Source organism: Vollenhovia emeryi, unplaced genomic scaffold, assembly GCF_000949405.1.
Source record: "Vollenhovia emeryi isolate VEMERY1.0 unplaced genomic scaffold, V.emery_V1.0 DF939128.1, whole genome shotgun sequence".
In the NCBI taxonomy this organism is placed as follows: domain Eukaryota; kingdom Metazoa; phylum Arthropoda; class Insecta; order Hymenoptera; family Formicidae; genus Vollenhovia; species Vollenhovia emeryi.
In genome coordinates, this window is record NW_011967238.1 from 708954 (window position 1) to 727497 (window position 18544).

General features: G+C 34.8%; 3 protein-coding genes across 3 annotated transcripts; all 3 read left to right on the forward strand.

Moving 5' to 3' along the window:
* The first annotated feature begins 280 nt into the window (after positions 1–280).
* LOC105568536 lies at positions 281–3827 on the forward strand. The gene is made up of 3 exons (XM_012024276.1): positions 281–512; positions 1754–1850; positions 3002–3827. Exons 1-3 carry the CDS (start codon positions 498–500, stop codon positions 3244–3246), a joined length of 357 nt encoding a protein of 118 aa, XP_011879666.1. The 5' UTR covers positions 281–497; the 3' UTR covers positions 3247–3827.
* A 66-nt stretch (positions 3828–3893) lies between these two features.
* On the forward strand, positions 3894–8430 carry LOC105568537 (probable serine/threonine-protein kinase clkA). Its single transcript, XM_012024277.1, has 3 exons — positions 3894–3982; positions 6567–6633; positions 6883–8430. The coding sequence occupies exons 1-3, from the start codon at positions 3965–3967 to the stop codon at positions 8301–8303; spliced, it is 1506 nt and encodes a 501-aa protein (XP_011879667.1). The 5' UTR covers positions 3894–3964; the 3' UTR covers positions 8304–8430.
* Positions 8431–11191: 2761 nt separating this feature from the next.
* Positions 11192–13016, forward strand: LOC105568538 (neuropeptide-like protein 31). Its single transcript, XM_012024278.1, has 3 exons — positions 11192–11338; positions 11949–12171; positions 12722–13016. Exons 1-3 carry the CDS (start codon positions 11321–11323, stop codon positions 12760–12762), a joined length of 282 nt encoding a protein of 93 aa, XP_011879668.1. The 5' UTR covers positions 11192–11320; the 3' UTR covers positions 12763–13016.
* Positions 13017–18544: the final 5528 nt, after the last annotated feature.

Genomic DNA, 18544 nt, shown 5'->3' on the forward strand with positions numbered 1-18544 from the left:
TCGCCTTCTGTCACCATCAATCTTCGGCGAACAAATTTTGGTGACAATTTCTACGAATAAAATTTTTACGTCCTTACTACTTATTGATTTAACTGCATCCAATCTAAAAGGACATCGTCGATATTTGTCGTTGTACGGTGAGGACGCGCGGCATCGTTCAAACCGCGAACAGAGCACAAAGAAAACAGTGTTTGCCGAGGAAGTCGGTCCTTGGTGCGCAGGATGGGAGTCAGCGCGACGATGTGAGAGGTGGCTGCTCCAAGGTTAAGGTGTCACAAGGTGGGCCCCACGATATCCTCGCACGCGCTCCGATAAAATCCTAGACGGAGGAATAAAATGCGCGCGATCGAAAGGGAACGCTGATTGTATGATTGGTCAACGTTAACACGCGTGTCACGCCGCGCTACGCAACGTGTATATAATTCGATCTTTGCCTTTGTATTCTCGTTTTATCTACGCGTTTTAATATCGTGTCGTGCCCCATTGGAAACGACGACATGCTGCCTGCCAAGGTACGTGAACAAGGCGTTTTGTGGTCGGAAATAAATTATAGTGAACTCGGGGGGTGTCCTATCGACAGAGACATGCGCGCAGGATGTGAAGTGCTCGTACTTTTGCGAAATTAATAAACGTAAAATTTAATAACTCTCGATAACAGATTGAACGCGTTCGATATTCCAGATTGGATGCGTCAGTGTATCGTATAAGACATACAAAATTGTACTGTTGTTTAATAGAATATTAATTACATTATACATGAGAGCGTTTAAATACTTTTACTTGAAGTTTTAATATATATAAGAAGAATGTTTTATTATACATTGAGGCAGCTTGTTAAGACAATAATTGAATAAAAATACATAAAATTGCATTTGCAGAAAATAATAATAATGTCAAGAGTAATGAAGAAAAATTATATTTAATGAGAAAAGACTTTATTTGATTTGTAATTATATTTAATAATCAATAAAATAAGAAAAGAAAATCACATAACAGTTCTCGCTAATAATTTTGTTGAAGATAATACAAATAAGTTATTGTAATAATTGTAAATCGATGTATATTTATGGTATAAAATACCTACTTGACGTCGTTTGGTTTAAGAAGATGAAAAATAAATAATATTTAGTATACTATCTATAGATCGTAGGTTTATGCAACAAGCGTAGATCGTCAACAAAATCTAAAACGTGCGAAAAACTGGCACGCAAAGCACGACACACTTTCTATACGCGATTGCCTAAATTTCTTTTAATGCAAGTAATTTCGAGGCCATGTGCCTACGCAATACGAATCTTATTTGTTAATTAATAGCGATGACACAATCATGACAGATTGAACGGCTAATTTGTAAGCAATCGCTTGAATGGCGATTTTACTAAATCGCTGCATTCTTACATAACTGAAAAAATGTGCACGTATGGTAAACTCTTAAGTAATTTACTATATGAGGATATACGAAGATCGTAAAATAACACGTTACTAATGTTCCTACTATCAATAATACTTTTACTGATAAAATAATTTAATTGCATCTAAAAATATATATTCTTATAAATTATTATGCAAAAGTTACATTATAGAAAATTTTGTACCATGTACATTTTGTCAACAGAGAAACATCATTTTTATATACAACATATCAAATAGATACTTTGTATTGTATCATTTTCTTGACATAGTTACAGAAAAATATTCTCAAACACGCATTAAAGTCTCTAAATCATGACTTCACATATATGATTTTCTGCAGATAACTTTGTTTTTTGGACTCGTGGCACTACTAACATTATCGACAGCAGCACCAGACAGTGCAGGGATAGATGAAATGGAGAATGGATTGGCGTACGGTAAGTAAGACACCTATTTCTCAATTCTTTCTTTCTTTCTAACAAAATTTAAAAGAGATTTTTATATTTATGGGGATTTATGTAATTATAATTCTATATTTGTAACATATAATTATTAAGATTCAATTAATTCAATGATTCTATTTATTAGAATTATTTTAAAATATCTTCAAAGACACATAATAATTTATGTTAGAAATATTTACAACTGATTGTGTTTTAATAATTTTCGTGTGTGCTAGACTAGATACACTATTTATACATGTATATTACATATTGGTTGGATAAATAAGTAAAGTATTTTTCTTCGCCTCTGAATACGATTCGGGTTGGACTCCACAGAAAGCAGCACTAGTAATCATTGGTGACTTCATTGGTGAAATCTTTCTTCCTCTCACCCGACGGAAACAGCAATGTTGGATATTGCAACCATACGTTAGACATTTCTCAAATTGCTTAAATCAATTTATTTAACTTTTTATTAATATATGTGCTTTAATGTGTATTATTTATCTAAAATATAAATCAGTATTTCTTTCTATAAAGTAATTGCTTTATAAATTATACATATTGGAAATTCGTATGAAATTATTTACTTGTTTCGTATCAGAATTGTGCTTCAAACAGCTAAATTATTTCACAAACACGAATTGAAAAAACTGATTTACATATCTGCGAGATTCCTTTTAAATCACAATAGCTTCGCTTGAAATTTTTTGCGGGATAGTCATTTATAGAAGACATTTAATGGACACGTTCTGTCTCGTTTATAAAAATAAATACTTTACGATCTGAATTCTATAAATGTATAATTTACACTATCACGAACGTCAAATTCCAAAATTACAATTCGTGAGAATAACTTACACTTGTTATAAATGTCAATTCATCGGAAATCTTCAATGTAGACGAGACATTGTGGCATCATAATTAACATAAGTATAATCATTTAAAACTTACGTCTGAAATAAACATCAAATTAATTTAACTGTAGTAAAAAAGGGAGACAGGCAGTTATTTGCACAAGAGAACTGAGTGGCGCAGAGTTTCTAATTTATTTATTACTTACTTTATTATATTATTCTCAATTGCGACAGTTGTAGAGAATTGCAGTTGTACTTTACTAATGTATTAATTGCCTCATTCAACAGGTGGGATTCCTTATGGAAGCGTGAGCGGCATGCTCGCGAAATATCCGGGATACGGACGGATTAACGCTCAACCTCAAGCCAGACAATTCAACATTTTGAGCAACACCCAACGGCCAGTAATAATCACGCCAAATTTCCGAGCAACCCGGGTGGTGGGAATTTCGCCTCGACCTGTGCAAATTTACAATCTTCCGAGTGTCATCGCCCCCGGTGTCGTCGGCACGATCAGTCAGATCGGCTATTAAAACGGCCTCGCCGTCGATCAAATGCATACGTCAGTCAATCGAACTTCTCTCTTCTCACGATGAAGCTCTTCTACGAAGAACGTACAGTATGTCAAGCCACCCGCATCGCGAAGTTGCATCTTACAGCATAATATTATTATAATCCATCCATGGTACAAAGTAGAAATGATCGGATGAAGTATTATTAGTTCGTGATTTTCGCCGAGTTAATTTATGTCGAAATTGCACGCAGGCACTCGCATAAATTATCCACCATAATTGTGAATAATAATATTTATTATGTAAGAATATATTCTTGTAAGTTTTAGTCGAGGATTGAAACTTTACGGTACTATATTTTACACATTAGTTTGTGTATTTACATGCTACTACATTACTGCTATGTTATATTAAAATGTCAAGTAAGTAAGGATGAATATGTGCGTTCTAAACGTAACGAATGTTAATATTATTTTAATTGTTGTAAATATCAAATATAATAAAAAATAATGACGTAATATTTTATAGGTGCTAAAATCTAAAAGCATGTATAAACTTTGCTTATAAATAATAGATTTTATAAAGCTTATCGTGTAATCAAAGGATGTAAGATTACAATTTTATGACCACCCTTACACCCTAGCATTCAGCATCGAGGGTAAAAGGCGTTTAAGGAGAGAAAGTATAAATGACGTCGGACACGATGTCTGTTCCTTAGTCGTCACGAGTCGCACACACAATGCATTACGCGTCGCACGTGAGTATTCTTGCATACAAAAGCCGTTAGTCGTATGGAGAAAAAAATAACAAAATTACAATTTCGTAACAATCTGTGGTAGCGCAATAAGTCATCACAAATGATAAACTTTGTCACGTGTCAAGATTTGTGTAAAGTGTCAAACTGCTGAATGTTCCTCGAAATACTCACAATTTGCATTTCTCTTTTATAATCCAGTACCCGGAAATAATTCGCGCAGTTATTCTCAACGTAATTACATTTAATAACTAAGTGACGCATTTGTAAATTTATTGACGAGGATATTAATGACACATGTATTTCATTGAAATACACTCTACTTTGTAAATTGTACCACATAATTTAAAGCTTAAGAATTTGTATCTAAATTGTTATAAATTCCATCATATTTTCAAAGAAAAAAATGTTTTCTTTGAAAATAGAAGTAATAAGGAAGTATGTCTTATTTAATTTTTGAACTTCATTAGTGAAAAGTACATATTAGTGTGTGTTTTTTGTTGTGTATAAATATATGCAGTTTTTTCCAACTTCTTGGTAAACTATTAGTTAAATTACATGTCTATCTCTTTGTCAAATTTAAAAGAAAAACAAAGATATACGTGTGATTTAACTATTAGTTAACTTACCAAGAGGTTGGAACTATCCGCCCTTAGTGTTAAAAAGTATACCGATTTCCAGTCGAAAAGGAGAAAACAATTTGAATTTTATGATTTATGTTAACTTCAGTAGATCTGTTGCAATTTGAAGATAGTCCCGTTTTCATTAAACGAACAAATATATCACGGAAATGTAATTTCCTAACGATTATAGACACATCATCAATATATGTAACTTTACATGGAAAATTTAGATATGTCAATCTTATTCCAGATCGTAATAGTGATGATTCACTAATGCTGCGCGAAGAAATGCAAGCAAGCACGTGCAAAGCGCGTGACTCGTGAAAATCAATCTCGTGAATGAATACGCATGAATGGAGACTCAATTTCCTTTTGACACGCGTTGAATAGACGGTACATTATTATTTCTCCCGCAGCAATGTTTTTAATATTTCAATTTTTGCTTATCTTACGTGCATGCAATTATCTTGTAGCATAAACGTGCCTTTGCATCCTCTATCAATACATTACATTTCCAGAGCTTTCCGATAAATTAATTACCATAGCAATAGATAAAAATTAATATATACATATACATTATATGTTATTTTACTATTTATTTTTATCTATTCCTGTGGAATTTATTCATTGGAAAGCTCTGGAAATGTAATCTATTGAAAGAGAATACGAAGACATGTTTCTGCTACAAGACATACCGTGACGTAAACTTCATATTTTTATATTAATGTCATAGCGTACAGCGGAAGTTTATTATCCATCTATATGTTCATATCTACAATAAAAAATGTCTTCGAATTATTCCTTCATAACTATGTGTTTTATAAAATAACGGGTAAGAAGTAATAACCGGTGAAACATCGCAAACGTAACAATGTCTTCTCTTATACGAGACTCTTACATAAATCAGAAGAAAATGTTCAATTACAAGTTCCGTTACCGAGTTTCTCTTCCCTAGAGACTTTTCTGGAAATATTAAAGTTAATATTTATTAATTGCTTTCTCAGGGAAATACTGAAAAATTTTACTTATTGTGCAAAGTTATCGCTGCAACCGGAAAGTAACCTCACCAAAAGTTTCATATGTTCGAACAGTATTTCCGCAATATGTATACCTCGCGAAAATGCAATCGGCGTGACCATACACAGATCGGTTCGATTCTATTATTATAAGAATCGAGTTTCGCATGACGAGATACGATAACAAGCGTATCCAACACTGATATCTGCATTCGTGTGTGCGTATATGTGTGCCGGCGCTTCTTTTCGCCGGGATTTTGCAAAACCCTGCTGGAACGATGCGTTGATCGTCGGATTTACATGCATACGCGTCTCTCCTTACGCAATGGCAAATAAAGCATAATTCTATGGGGAGTATCGTCGGTCACGCTATCCGTATCGTCGTGCGTTACGCAGTTCGTAGCTTTACTTGCGAGAAATCCAGGATACACCGCGAATCCCACTATAATTAAATTATATTATACAGAACATACAAAAAATTACTTAGATATATTTTATCTGTTAATTTTGACCATACTTAAATAAATTTTTATAATGTTAATTTGCATTAAAAATATATTGCAATTATATATAATTGCTAACTTTTATTTTAGATATTTTGCAAAATGGTCAAAGAAAAATAATCTATTGCTGGATTCCACTTTAATATAGCATCATTTATAATATAGTTATTTTTTATCGCTCACACAGATGAGTATATATTATATTTTATATCTTTTAGAAAAAAGTAGCTATAATAACTTGATTATAAAATTATAAAAGTTATATGTTCAGAAAATTATTTTTTTGTTGCAAATACAAATTCTATGAATGCATCGCAGATAAAAGAACAATCCGTTAAACGGTTATTAAAATTATTATTTTATTAATTTATTATTGTTATAGATTGTTATTATTTCATCTAGAGAAGTACAGCGTTTAATTTAATATCGAATTTTCTTCTTACAGATGTTGCTGTACTATATCGCACTTTGGTGCGCAATTAACGATGGAAAGGCAGCAAGAAGCTCAGTCAGTAAGCATAAAATGTTTTTCCTAAAATTTATTAATTATACAATAATTATTGTTCATTTTTAGACAATTGGTAGTAAAAAGACAGTTGACAGTTAAGCTTGTCAATAAAATAGTTTGCGATTGGATATAGCTTTTTATAAAATTGTTTGTGAAGATTATTAATGTTAATGGAGGGAGAAAATTAGAATTCCAAAAAGGACTTTAAATTCCGAATTAAAAGATTTTGATTAAATCGTTTTTTTCAATGCAGATCCGGATATCCTAGCAAACTTTGCTAAAAATGTAGCTTCAGTACTCTCGCCGGTCATCTTGGGCGAGGTGCAATCCCGCTATAATCGTTCGTCTTTCCAATCCACGGAACCCGCCAATCTGAATAGCGACGACTTGAATGCCTCAATTCTGGATAACATGGTCGATAAAACGTTAAACGCAGCCGCTTATTACGAACCACGCTCTTATCCTTATGGTGGACTCTTAGTTGCGACCAATGCGAATTCTCCCGAAGGACTCAAAGGGTCTGAAGCGAACGAACGTCTCGATGGATCTCTGCGAGATGATCCCTACTTACGTCAGGAGCAACCTAACTTCCATAAGTCTTACGCTTTTCCAGCAAACAACGATAATTTTGATGCGACTTCGAAATCCAGCGATAATATCGACTCGTCAATCGGTAATATCCAGGAATCGTCCACCAATATTTTTTCTTCTTATCATGGCGCCGGCTTTCCGAAGGCAGCTTTCCCCCACGGACCTTTCTTAGATAAGCCTTACGGTGGCTTCCACGGTTTCGGGCCGTACGGACACCATCATCATCCGTATGGAGGTGGATCTTCGGAGGAGGCGAGCTCGGAGGACAATGCGCGAGTGGATTACAATAGGACCAACTATGGAGGCTACGGTTCGCCCTATTTCGGCTACCCTCATCCCTATTCCCCATTTCCTTACGGAGGATACGGTAATCGTGACTCCTACGGACCCTATCAGGGAAACGGAAATAACTCCTCTGGAAACGGACGCAATGGATATTATGGGCACGGGCCTTACTATGACGGGCCCGATTTTTACGGACCGCCCGGTTATGGTTACGGTTATAACGGCAACAATAATAGAAACAATAATGGTAACAATAATGGCAATGCTAATGGCAATGCTAATGGCAACACTAATAGCAGACAAACCGAAGAACCGGCTGGCAATGGCGATCAAAATAACTCGACAAAAAACGGATACTCGCCTCCTTATGGGCCCCCTTGGGTCAAGCCCTTGCTGGGGACTTTTCACCTCCACGGCCTCCCATCCCCTTTCAATCTTCTGCCCTACGACCATTTCCATGGAGTGTTCAAGGGCGGCCCTGTGGTCGGGGTTGGCCCCGTTGGCTATCCCATATATGCCGATCCTTATCTAGCTGGATTCCCGTTCCATCATCCTTACGGACCTTTCTTTCACGGTAAAAAATATCTACCGCCGAAAGGCAAGCCCGCCGATTCCGGTGAATCGGGCGAAACAACGGAAGCACCAGCTGGACTCACGGAAAACGAGAATCCCGAACGAATAACTGCGCTCAACGAGGAGGTGGTAGCCCCAGCTCCAAGTTCGAATCGATACAGGACATCGGGCGGGAAGGAGCTGAAGCGGATCAACCTCGTTAATTTCGAGAGTCGAAGAGTCTGATCCCTGAAACATTAAACTTGGTAGAAGGAAGTGAAATTAAAATTATAATGTACCGTAGTAAAAGACATAAGGAAAGTATGACGTAATACGAAAACATTTAAGTATTATCTTCTTTAAAAAAATTTTTTTTAGGAAATACTCTGCTTGTAGAACAAAAAATTGAAGAAATAATAAATTGGAAGGAATATTAAACTAATAATTTTAGGTGTTAACAAATTTCAAGGCTTAGCTTAAAATTTGCAGGAAAATGTTAAAATTACTCATATATTTATATATTGAAATATATAAATTATATATTATAACTTATATATTATATATTTAAAAATAGCTTGTAGGAATTTCTTCTTTTAAGTTTTAAGAAACATATGACGTTATGCAAATGCTGATTGTTATTAATTATGTATCCCATAAAAAAATAAATTATAAACCGATCATATATGCAGAAAGATGTTATAAATTCCACTTACAGATGCGGTATCCTTTGACTGTAGGAAAGATAAGTCGACAATTAACAGGCGCACTAATTACAGGTGCTGCGCGACACGTATATACATTCGTATTTATCAATCTCTGTTACAGCGTTCTCAGGATTATGATATAGAATATGTTCTCATGATTATTGCCGCCGGCCTTTATCTACACAATTAGTCTTTGTCTCTAACAATAACGCATGAAGCGTGCATGGTCCAGTAATTTTCGCGGCCTCCATACGATTTTGCATATACGTCGCATCTACTGCGTCAATGACGATATGAAACGCGATTATGCAAGGCACGCAAAGTTAGAGACATTTCATTTTCATGCAATTAGTAGCATCCGTTTTCTTACGTGAGAAGAAAATTGTTAACGAAACGTTAATATATTTGACTTATGTATATGAAAAAGTAACAGTCTCCTTTTGCTTTAAATTAAAACACAATAAGTATAAATCTAAATGTATATGACAATCAAATTTAATTTATTATAACATATTAAACATTTTTATTTTATATATTAACTGTTTATTATTATTTTTACATTAAAGAGTTAGCTATTAGTTAAAATCTTTTTTATAATCCCATTATGATACATAATTCAAGGTAAATGCGTAACAATTTACGTAACACGCAGGAAATCCTTCGCTGTTATGAATATCGATTGTAGATCCGATCTCATTTGCTGGGAACGGGAAATAAATTGCTGGTAAACGTGGATAATCGACTGTGAAGGTAAATGTAACAAAGAAAATCATATTCCAATAAAAACGAAGACAATCGTGAATTATTCATATCGATGATATTTCGATCAACAGAAGTGCAAACCGTAAATATGAATTGTGTTCTTGTAAATTCTATTCGGGTGGAATATCGAAGTAGCAAAATTGTACGTTATCAATTGAAGAAGTCGACAGAAAAATATAATAGTAAAATAGGTTTACAATTCTTAAATTATCGACAGTTTCTTGTTGTACCACTTAGAAAATATCAATGAGTAAAATATTTATATTTAAGTGACTTTCTACAAAAGAATGAGACTTGGGCTGGTATTCATAGTCGAGTCTTATGTCAAGATCATCTTAAGTACCCAGTGAGAAATGATTCGTTAAAACGATGTCGAATCGACATCGATATTATCAAATTGACGTCGATTCGACATCAATTTGACGGTGTCGACGTCGATCGACGAGATATAATATCTTAAGATGTTAATACGGCTCTGTGATCGGTTAGGTTGGTTTACAACACATTAAGACTATACTTAAGATGATTTTAAATATGAAAACGGATTATAAATACCGATCTTAAAATTGCCAATATGATACATCAACATCTTCTGCGTGTTAACCACGTCATTATTATGCGAAACTGTAATTATGTAAACTGCGTATTACACGTGTTCTGTCGAGACATGATTGATAAGGCGGGTCAGAAGGTACTTGTCGCATTTTATAAAAATATATTGGAAGTTTGGCCGAGAGAAAGATAACGTTCGCGAGGAATTAAGACCTAGCTGAATTAATTAATTAATTCTATGTTATACATGCTGGATTATCGCAAAGCCAACGCATTTATCTTGTATTTTGTAGAGAGCATTATGCCACTGTAATTAGGCGTCATTCCATTAATAATCATTCTATATATTAATACTCAATACGTATATTAATCTCCAAAACTCAAGAGTATCGGGAGACTGACGATCGCTTCCTAGGTCTAGTATCTCTAACTAATGCATAGGTAATAAATGTCTATCTCGCCCCTCTTAATTTTTAATGTCCATCTTCTTTAATATCTATCTTCTTTCTTTCGCAGATCGTAGAGGGCCGTCACTAGGAATGTCGCCACACAATTGACAAATCGGACACACATATATCAAGTACGCAGTCTATCAACATAATTTCACATTTTGTAACAGAATCCCGGTTTACGTAATCATCGTTCGTCTGTCACTTCTTTCTGTTTCGGTTACGATACTCGGAGAAGAGCGTTTCCTCCCTGGAGTCAGTTTGCTGCTGGGATTCACCGGCGGACTCGGGAATTATTGCCGGCGATAAGCGATTAACGATTACAGCAGCGGCATTAAGTATCGCAACCGGTGGTTGCGACGTATGAGTCTCTCCTGCTATAATGAGGGGTTTACGGCGCCGCAGACACACGCGAGCAGTCGCGTCGAAGAAGAAATTTGGATGTCAAGGCGCCCACCGGGCGTGGACTAATGTGACCCCGTCACACGTGCGTTACCGCACATCGCCGCGTCGCGTTTCTTTCATAACGCAAAATCGCAATTCGCATAATCCCAGGGTAACAATGAAGTTTCCTATTAGCACAACAGGCGGAGGCCAGTGCGAGGCCCGGAAAAACGTACCGCTCGTGGGGGGTCCACCGCCTCACAAAGAGACCCCGCCTTTCTTATAAAAGCATCAGTGTCGCAGAAACGATGGACAGTAGTGTTCGACGGCGACAGATGAGAAAAAAATCGGCGCGATAGTTAACAAAACGCCAACGTCGGACTACAAACAACAATTGCAAATACGAGAAAGAATGGCGTACCTGAAACTTGTAAGTACGACGAGTACATGAGTCAAAATTGTTCTAGACATTAAGTATGGCAATTTAATTCGTTGCTTGTTAGTTTTTCCACTGACAGTGAAATGTTGCACGATAAAGTAAAAGAAAGTACGTTTTATAATTGAATTAATTAATATCTTTATAAATTTTGTAAATTTAATGCTATGTTATTTTACATTATTGTGAAATGTCACTCATCAAATTGATATTTGCTTTCTTTTTGTTACAACACGTCTGAATAAAACCTAAGAGGATGCATACAAAATGATAATCTTATTACGTGATTACCGCACCGTTAATCCGAATAAGCTTGCAACTATCTATTTTGTAATATATTCCTAATCCTTTCTTTTAATGGACAAAATATTTGAAATAAAATGTGACATTAAATGTAAAATTAACTTTTTCAATTTCTTAATTCCTTATTTTAATAAAGCAGATAAATCATTAAAAGATTATTTTAAAGTTTACTTGTATTATATCGCGTTAATGTAATTGCAAAGAAAAATGAGGGTTTTTCGAAAATACCAAGATTTAAATTTTCTTCAAGGTACATTCAGGCTGTTCCTTGAAATGTTCTAATCCTTTGTTCGTGTTACAGTACCTTGCTCTGCTCTTGGCCGTTGCAATCGGCGTGGCAGTTGCAAAACCGGGATACTTGGGTGGATATGGCTATGGATATAGGTTCCCATTCTACGGTGGCTACGGCGGCTACGGTGGCTACGGTGGCTACGGTGGCTACGGCGGCTACGGCGGCTACGGCGGTTTGTATGGACATGGATATGGTCATGGATATGGACATGGATTTGGCTACGGCGGATACGGTAAGATCTATAATAAAGTATGTTTAATTTATTTTAAAAGTCACATTGTTCCAGTTTTATTATAGAAATGCCATTTTCTCACACATTTCTGTATCTCTCCTTTAATGTTGTATGACGATTAATTCTTATATTTTTTAATATTTCATTTTTATAATTATTTAATGTAACATTTTCATATAAGAATCTATTATTTTTATAAAATATTATAAATCAAAAATTCTAATCTAATTTTAAACAATTTATTATGACGAATTAATTATGTTCTTTTGCAAAATATAGTTTAGCAAATATAGCATAGCCATTTGGCGAAAGTAGAATAAACAAGTTGGTTACGACGAAATAATACACAACTTTTGAATGTACTATGTGCAGGACAACTTTTTATTATACAAGTTTATATCGCGCAAACTATGCAAACTTACATACGCATGCTAATCTGTCTTCATACAAAGAAATCGTTCACGTTCAGATATACACACGCACATCCACGCTTCCTGAACAAAGAGATCGTTCACACGAAATATTAAAGTATTTCTTTATTGTTGCTTAGGATATCCGTTCTACGGTGGCTATGGTCATTACCATGGTTAAGATGGACACAAAACAACGGCCTTCTTCTGGATTTTCTTTAAAATACCATATGAAGAATGAGCTTAATTAAAAAATGATATATGTTTTCTCTCTATTGTATCCTTTTGTCGCCAAGATTGATCCAACGTGAGAAGAACATATTCATGTAACGCTTGTGTCAAATTGTGCACGCAATATGTCTACGACAAAATTCTTTAAAAACAACGATAAAGTTTCTTAAAGAAATTATAAAAGTCACACAATGTTGCAAGATATATTCATATATTATAAATATAATACTATCAGGTATGAAGATATTAATATATTTTAAAAGAATACAATTGTACCTACATCGTTAAAAAGAATAAATTTTACCATTGTCGTTTTCAGAATTTTAAATGGTAGTGGGCTTCGTTAGCAATTATTATTGTCATAAAAACTTTCATATTACTGATAAGATAAATAAACGAATAACTCAACATGCCTCGATAATTCACGAGAATTCAATTCAATGATCGTTTCTTTGTTTTTAAAATTGCGAAAGGCATTGTCTTCGTCAGCCGAGTAGATCATCTTTACAAATGTTTATGCAAAGTGCGACAGGTGCGACCAATGCGATCATGAAGTTTCGAGTAGTCTCGAAGATATCCGCCTACGCACAAAGACAAAATATTCACGATACAAAGCTCTTTGTCTTCTTATTACAGGCCGCGATGGTCACACCTGTCTTCTTTGCTTTCGTCTTCTTCTTTTTCTTCTTACATCATGCTTACAACAGCCGAGGACTGACCATGTAACATCACACGCCTCATCATGCCTGCGGCTGCTCTTTCAGTACCTTTGATATTTCATAGGAAACGTAAATTCGTGTCGAATTATATTCAGGTTTTTCACTCGATTCGTACTTTTACGAATGAGGACGACATCACGAAATGTTGTAAAGTATTTACGGTCTAATGCAAATTTACAATTATCAACGATTTATAACTCTTGCTATTTAATATTAATTAAATGTATTAATTTATTCCAGAACCAATTATTTTTCATACACAATAAGAAAAGGTCAATCAAAATAGTTCCATAAAACAATAACCAAATAATGAATAATTAAAAAATCATTATGTTTTCTTGTAAACACAGAATGCTTGATAATATTTGCTGTAATTGTTGCTTGATACTAAAAATAACAGTAGTGCCATTAATAATGTAACAATTCGATTAATAATTCACAACTGGCTCCTAAAGATAACTAGTAAATTCAAGATTTAGCTGATAAATGCATATAGTGTCTGATACTATTCTAGGAATTAAAAGCCAAGAATTCGCCGAGCGATATTCTAATCATGAGAAGTGACTTGTAACATTCTCCATTCTACCTCAAGGATGTAGCCAAGGTTACCGAATTTCAACTGTAAAAATCTCCCGTCTTGAAAGAACGAGTTTATTCGATCGCAATGCCGCAGAAACATTTTCAACCATGTAACCTAAACGTTTGTTAGCTGAAAAGAAGAACTAGACTTGTCTCTTCGGTTTTGGCAATTATAACTTTAAATAATTCTAGATGAATAATTTATCGAGTTTTGCTTCTCGCGGCAAAATTTTGTTTTGCAACGCTTGTTAATATTTTCTTTGGAATAACCGATAGAAACTCAATCGATGAGGCATACGCAGAATTCATAAAGTGACCTTGATGGATAATTTATGGAGATATGAAGATAAGTAAAATATCTGATACACGGCACGTCGATGGTGGTTATTACGGCGGTTAACGCGTCGCCTGCCACAAACAACTCCGGCGCCCTCGTGACATTTAAATGGCGAAAATTTTGTCCACGAGGCCATGAGTGCATTATCGCTATCATTTTGTTCCTTGCAATACTGAATATTACCAACGAAGCTATCCGAAAACGTTCGCAGTTAAGGATCTGTTTAGAAATTTCTTATGATACGGGCAGATCGCAGTAAATTTGGAAATCAATTAATTATGATCAAGCCTAATTAATAGAGAAAATTACCAGCAAGCTTCCGCTCATGTTATCTCGCGTGTCTGCTTAGAACGCATTCAATGCATTCCTGGTGCATCACTCCTGAGAAATGGGAGCTATCTCGGCCACTAGTATGAAGCGTTTACAACAAACTGTCATTATCATCGTATTAACGAGTCGATCAGATTGGAATTGTTACATTAGTAAATGAGGAAATACAATAAATGTTTAGACAAAATTTTAGTCGAAAATATGACTGATAATAATACACTTTTGCATTTTGTATTTGCTCATCTTACTATAATTTGATAACACCGTACTTTTGTCTACAATTATATATAATTGCTGACATTTTTACACTCTCATTACGTTTAATCGATCCAATGTGTGATATTAATAATGATAGAAACTACATTTCAGATCGCTATCTCATACAACGTGTTTATATCGCTCCTCGAAGCGCAACAGAATTAATAAGTTTTCAAGGAATAATAATGCGAGCCCCTCGACTGTGAATCTTCAACGGGAGGCTGCAGAAAATCTAAAATCCAACAACGAAACGCTACACTGCCGCGTGCATTCCTAATGAATTGGGAAATAATATGCGAACATTCTGCAACGTAGTTAATGCATTAACTAGCGAGGCGCTGAATATAGTAAAAATTTGTTACTTCATAATGCTTGTTATTACTTCATAAGTATAATAGCGGCTGACGATGAGGGTAGTGCCGTTAAAGTTTCTTTCTCCAATACAAGTTCCTAGTCCTTTCGCCAATATGAGATCATTTAATCTCATAATTATTATAAAACCAAAATTCTACGCGGAACGCGAATTGATAAAGATTAAGAAAATCAAATTTTGTAGACGCTTTCGGCGGAGACTAGAAGAATCCTGTTGTAAGGTTCAATTGATTTACGATATGGCTATATTTACTTAAAGGTTTAATATTTTTTTCGGTTATCTAAAAAAATGCATTAGTAACGAACTGGCGACGTCCTTCGGGATTTCCGAATTCCAATGACTCCAAGAATGTGGAAGGTTATATACGCAATAATTTAAATGCAAATACATGGTAATGCCTACATATTCGTTGCATATTCGTTGTATCTGAAATTGTTTTTACTTCTATATTTTTGTTTTTGAAATGTTCTTTGATACGTGTATATTTTTTTATTTACACATGTGTGTTTCTGTTTTTATTTTATTTAATACAGAAAGATTTTATGCATCTGAGGATTAATATATCCTTAAACTTTTACGTTTCTCAGGGACGCGAGAGCCGCTTTTGATCAAGACATGAGCCGACAACATTTATTACGGATGTGTTAATGAGAATCAAATTTTTATTCAAATTCTTAGAAACTTATGAAATCTATGGTTCTGAAAGACGGCCTCACTACGAAATTATGAAATTCACAGTTCATGAACGAGACGGAAAGTGAATTATTCTATTTCCCAAGGTCGCCAATTAATAGTAATATGAAGACGTAGATACGCTGCAATAAACCTTGCAGGTAGCGTCAAGAAAATTTTTTCAGGAGGTGATAATGCTTTATGTCAGGTCCTCTTTTGCAGACCAAGCGGGTAGACAAATTTATATCAGCTCTGAACATTCTGTTTAGGAATTGTCTGCCTTTTTATAGCACAGTGTAAACCGATCGGCTATAAAATTAAAGTTTCATCAGCTATAAATTAAAACATAAAATTATAAAAGATATCCAACACTCACTGTTAGCCAGAGCTTGGTATTTTTTTTTAAAGATATAGTTACAGATACTATCTGTATCTGTACCTTTCTCCGAAAAAATAATTGCATTTTGTGTGTATCTATATCTAAATCTTCAAGGAATGTAACTTGTATCTGTATCTCTTCACTGAATCCATTGAAAATTTCTCTTCTATCTGTGTCTTTGAAGGAAAAGGCAAGATACCAAGCTCTGCTGTTAGCATCACGTATACGCAAACTCTCAAGTGTGTCGAAATTTTCACTCTCGTATGACCAATTCGTACATAGCGTTTCGTACCACGAAACAAAGACTATTTACATCCTTGTTGATAAACCGATAAGATAATCGCAACTTTGTCATAATCAATGTTAATGAATTCGAGTTTCGAAGCTGAACAAAAGTGACTGGTGGTAATGTAACATTTACGGCGTTAAGTCAAGTTTTATCACAAATCATTAATGCATTCGATGACGAAAGAAACGCACCTTAATTGCAAAAAGGAACCGCATTGCCTAAATACCGATCAAACTTAATTGGAAACTGTAATAAATTTGCGAAAGTGCTTTAATTTTTGACGAAATAATTTTCTTTTTAATATACAGCTGTTTCGTCGTTTAGAAACCGATTTTCCTATTCTGTCGAGAGTATCCCTTTAACGGCTTATCTGGCAGAAACGGTGAGACAAGCGAAGGTCGCGCGGGCAGCGATCACGACCTTTTCTGTGGTCGAGCCCCTTCATTCAAGAACTAAATACTAAGCGAAAGGTTAGCTTCACGAGAAGCGAACTTCATTCATGGACAATTACAACGTCGCGTCGAGGGACTTATTTGCAGTTCGCGGTCAGATCGAGAGGCATACAAAAGTGCGGATGTAAGAGCGTCAATCAGGAAGAACATTTCAATTAGTCCTAATGAGGGTCAGCAGCGGCGATCTGAGGTCGTGCCGAACATGATTTTGACCTTTGTGTGATTACATACTAAGACGTCGAATGCAGTGAGAACGGACGAGAAAATTGCGATCTTCGAAATCTAGATGAAAATATCAAAATACGTTTTGTATTTTCAGCATACAAATTTATTTATTTATTTAATTATAATTAACGATTTCTCTCACAGTTACGATTCGGGGAAAATTTACAGGTGGAAATCTTTTTCTCACGCGCGATCGGCACCCACGCCTCTGAAATCATCGCGCGTGGCGAGTTAACTTGCAATCGGAGAAATTTCTCACGCGACGAGTGGAGGATGCAATCCTTTTTATTCGCGATCGTATTTAGCCCGTCTGCATTAAAAATTCATTAGGCTTTACAATCGCTTATTCGTATCTGAGGTGATTTCTATTTCAAGTGCAATAAAATTAACCTTTTGAATAATAGTGATAAAGATATAAAGACGATTGCTACGAACGAGGAAAAATGTAGAAAGTATTTATAGTTTGAAATAGTTTTAGAAAATAATATGAAATAAGAAGAGAAAAACAGAATTTCGTAATATTCTATTTTTTTAATTACGCTTAACAGTTGCGCAACAAGCAGCTTTTACTTAACATAGAGTCTGGGAAAACCTTTCAAAAGTCAAAAGTCTTTTGCATTTGGAGATATACTTTTTTTGCGGGATGAATATTCCAGTAATAAATCTGACGACGGTGATATGTATTTCTGTTTTTTAACGTGTCGACTCGTCCGGACGTTGCAAATATTATAACGACAGAGAAGAAATAAATCGATAGTTGGAAGACATTCCGTCTCTGTCGCCAAGATGATTGCATCTTTATGTAATGTAGCATTCCGTGGAAACTAAATCTTTGAGACTTTTGTTAACTCTTAATTGTCGCTTTGTACATACGTGCATAAGTTAGAGATAAGAAATAATTAATTTAAAATAATTTGATAATTATATGCAAGCAATGAAAAGGAATTGGTATCTAGTAAAATGTTATTGCAATCGAAGTTAATCTCAAATGTATAAAGTAAAAGGGTCCAAGAGTACACATTCTAAAAAAATATATATATATTTCGAATTGATTCGTCTTCTCAAAAATTATATGCTGAATCATTTATAATTTTCAGACGCCGCAATTGACTGCCACCT

Excerpts from the sequence above, each read along its gene's own strand:
- LOC105568536 (XM_012024276.1), top strand. Across the intron at positions 1,851-3,001 it reads GGAGAATGGATTGGCGTACG|GTGGGATTCCTTATGGAAGC; the intron begins GTAAGTAAGACA and ends CTCATTCAACAG.
- LOC105568537 (XM_012024277.1), top strand. Across the intron at positions 6,634-6,882 it reads GGCAGCAAGAAGCTCAGTCA|ATCCGGATATCCTAGCAAAC; the intron begins GTAAGCATAAAA and ends TTTTCAATGCAG.
- LOC105568538 (XM_012024278.1), top strand. Across the intron at positions 12,172-12,721 it reads ATTTGGCTACGGCGGATACG|GATATCCGTTCTACGGTGGC; the intron begins GTAAGATCTATA and ends ATTGTTGCTTAG.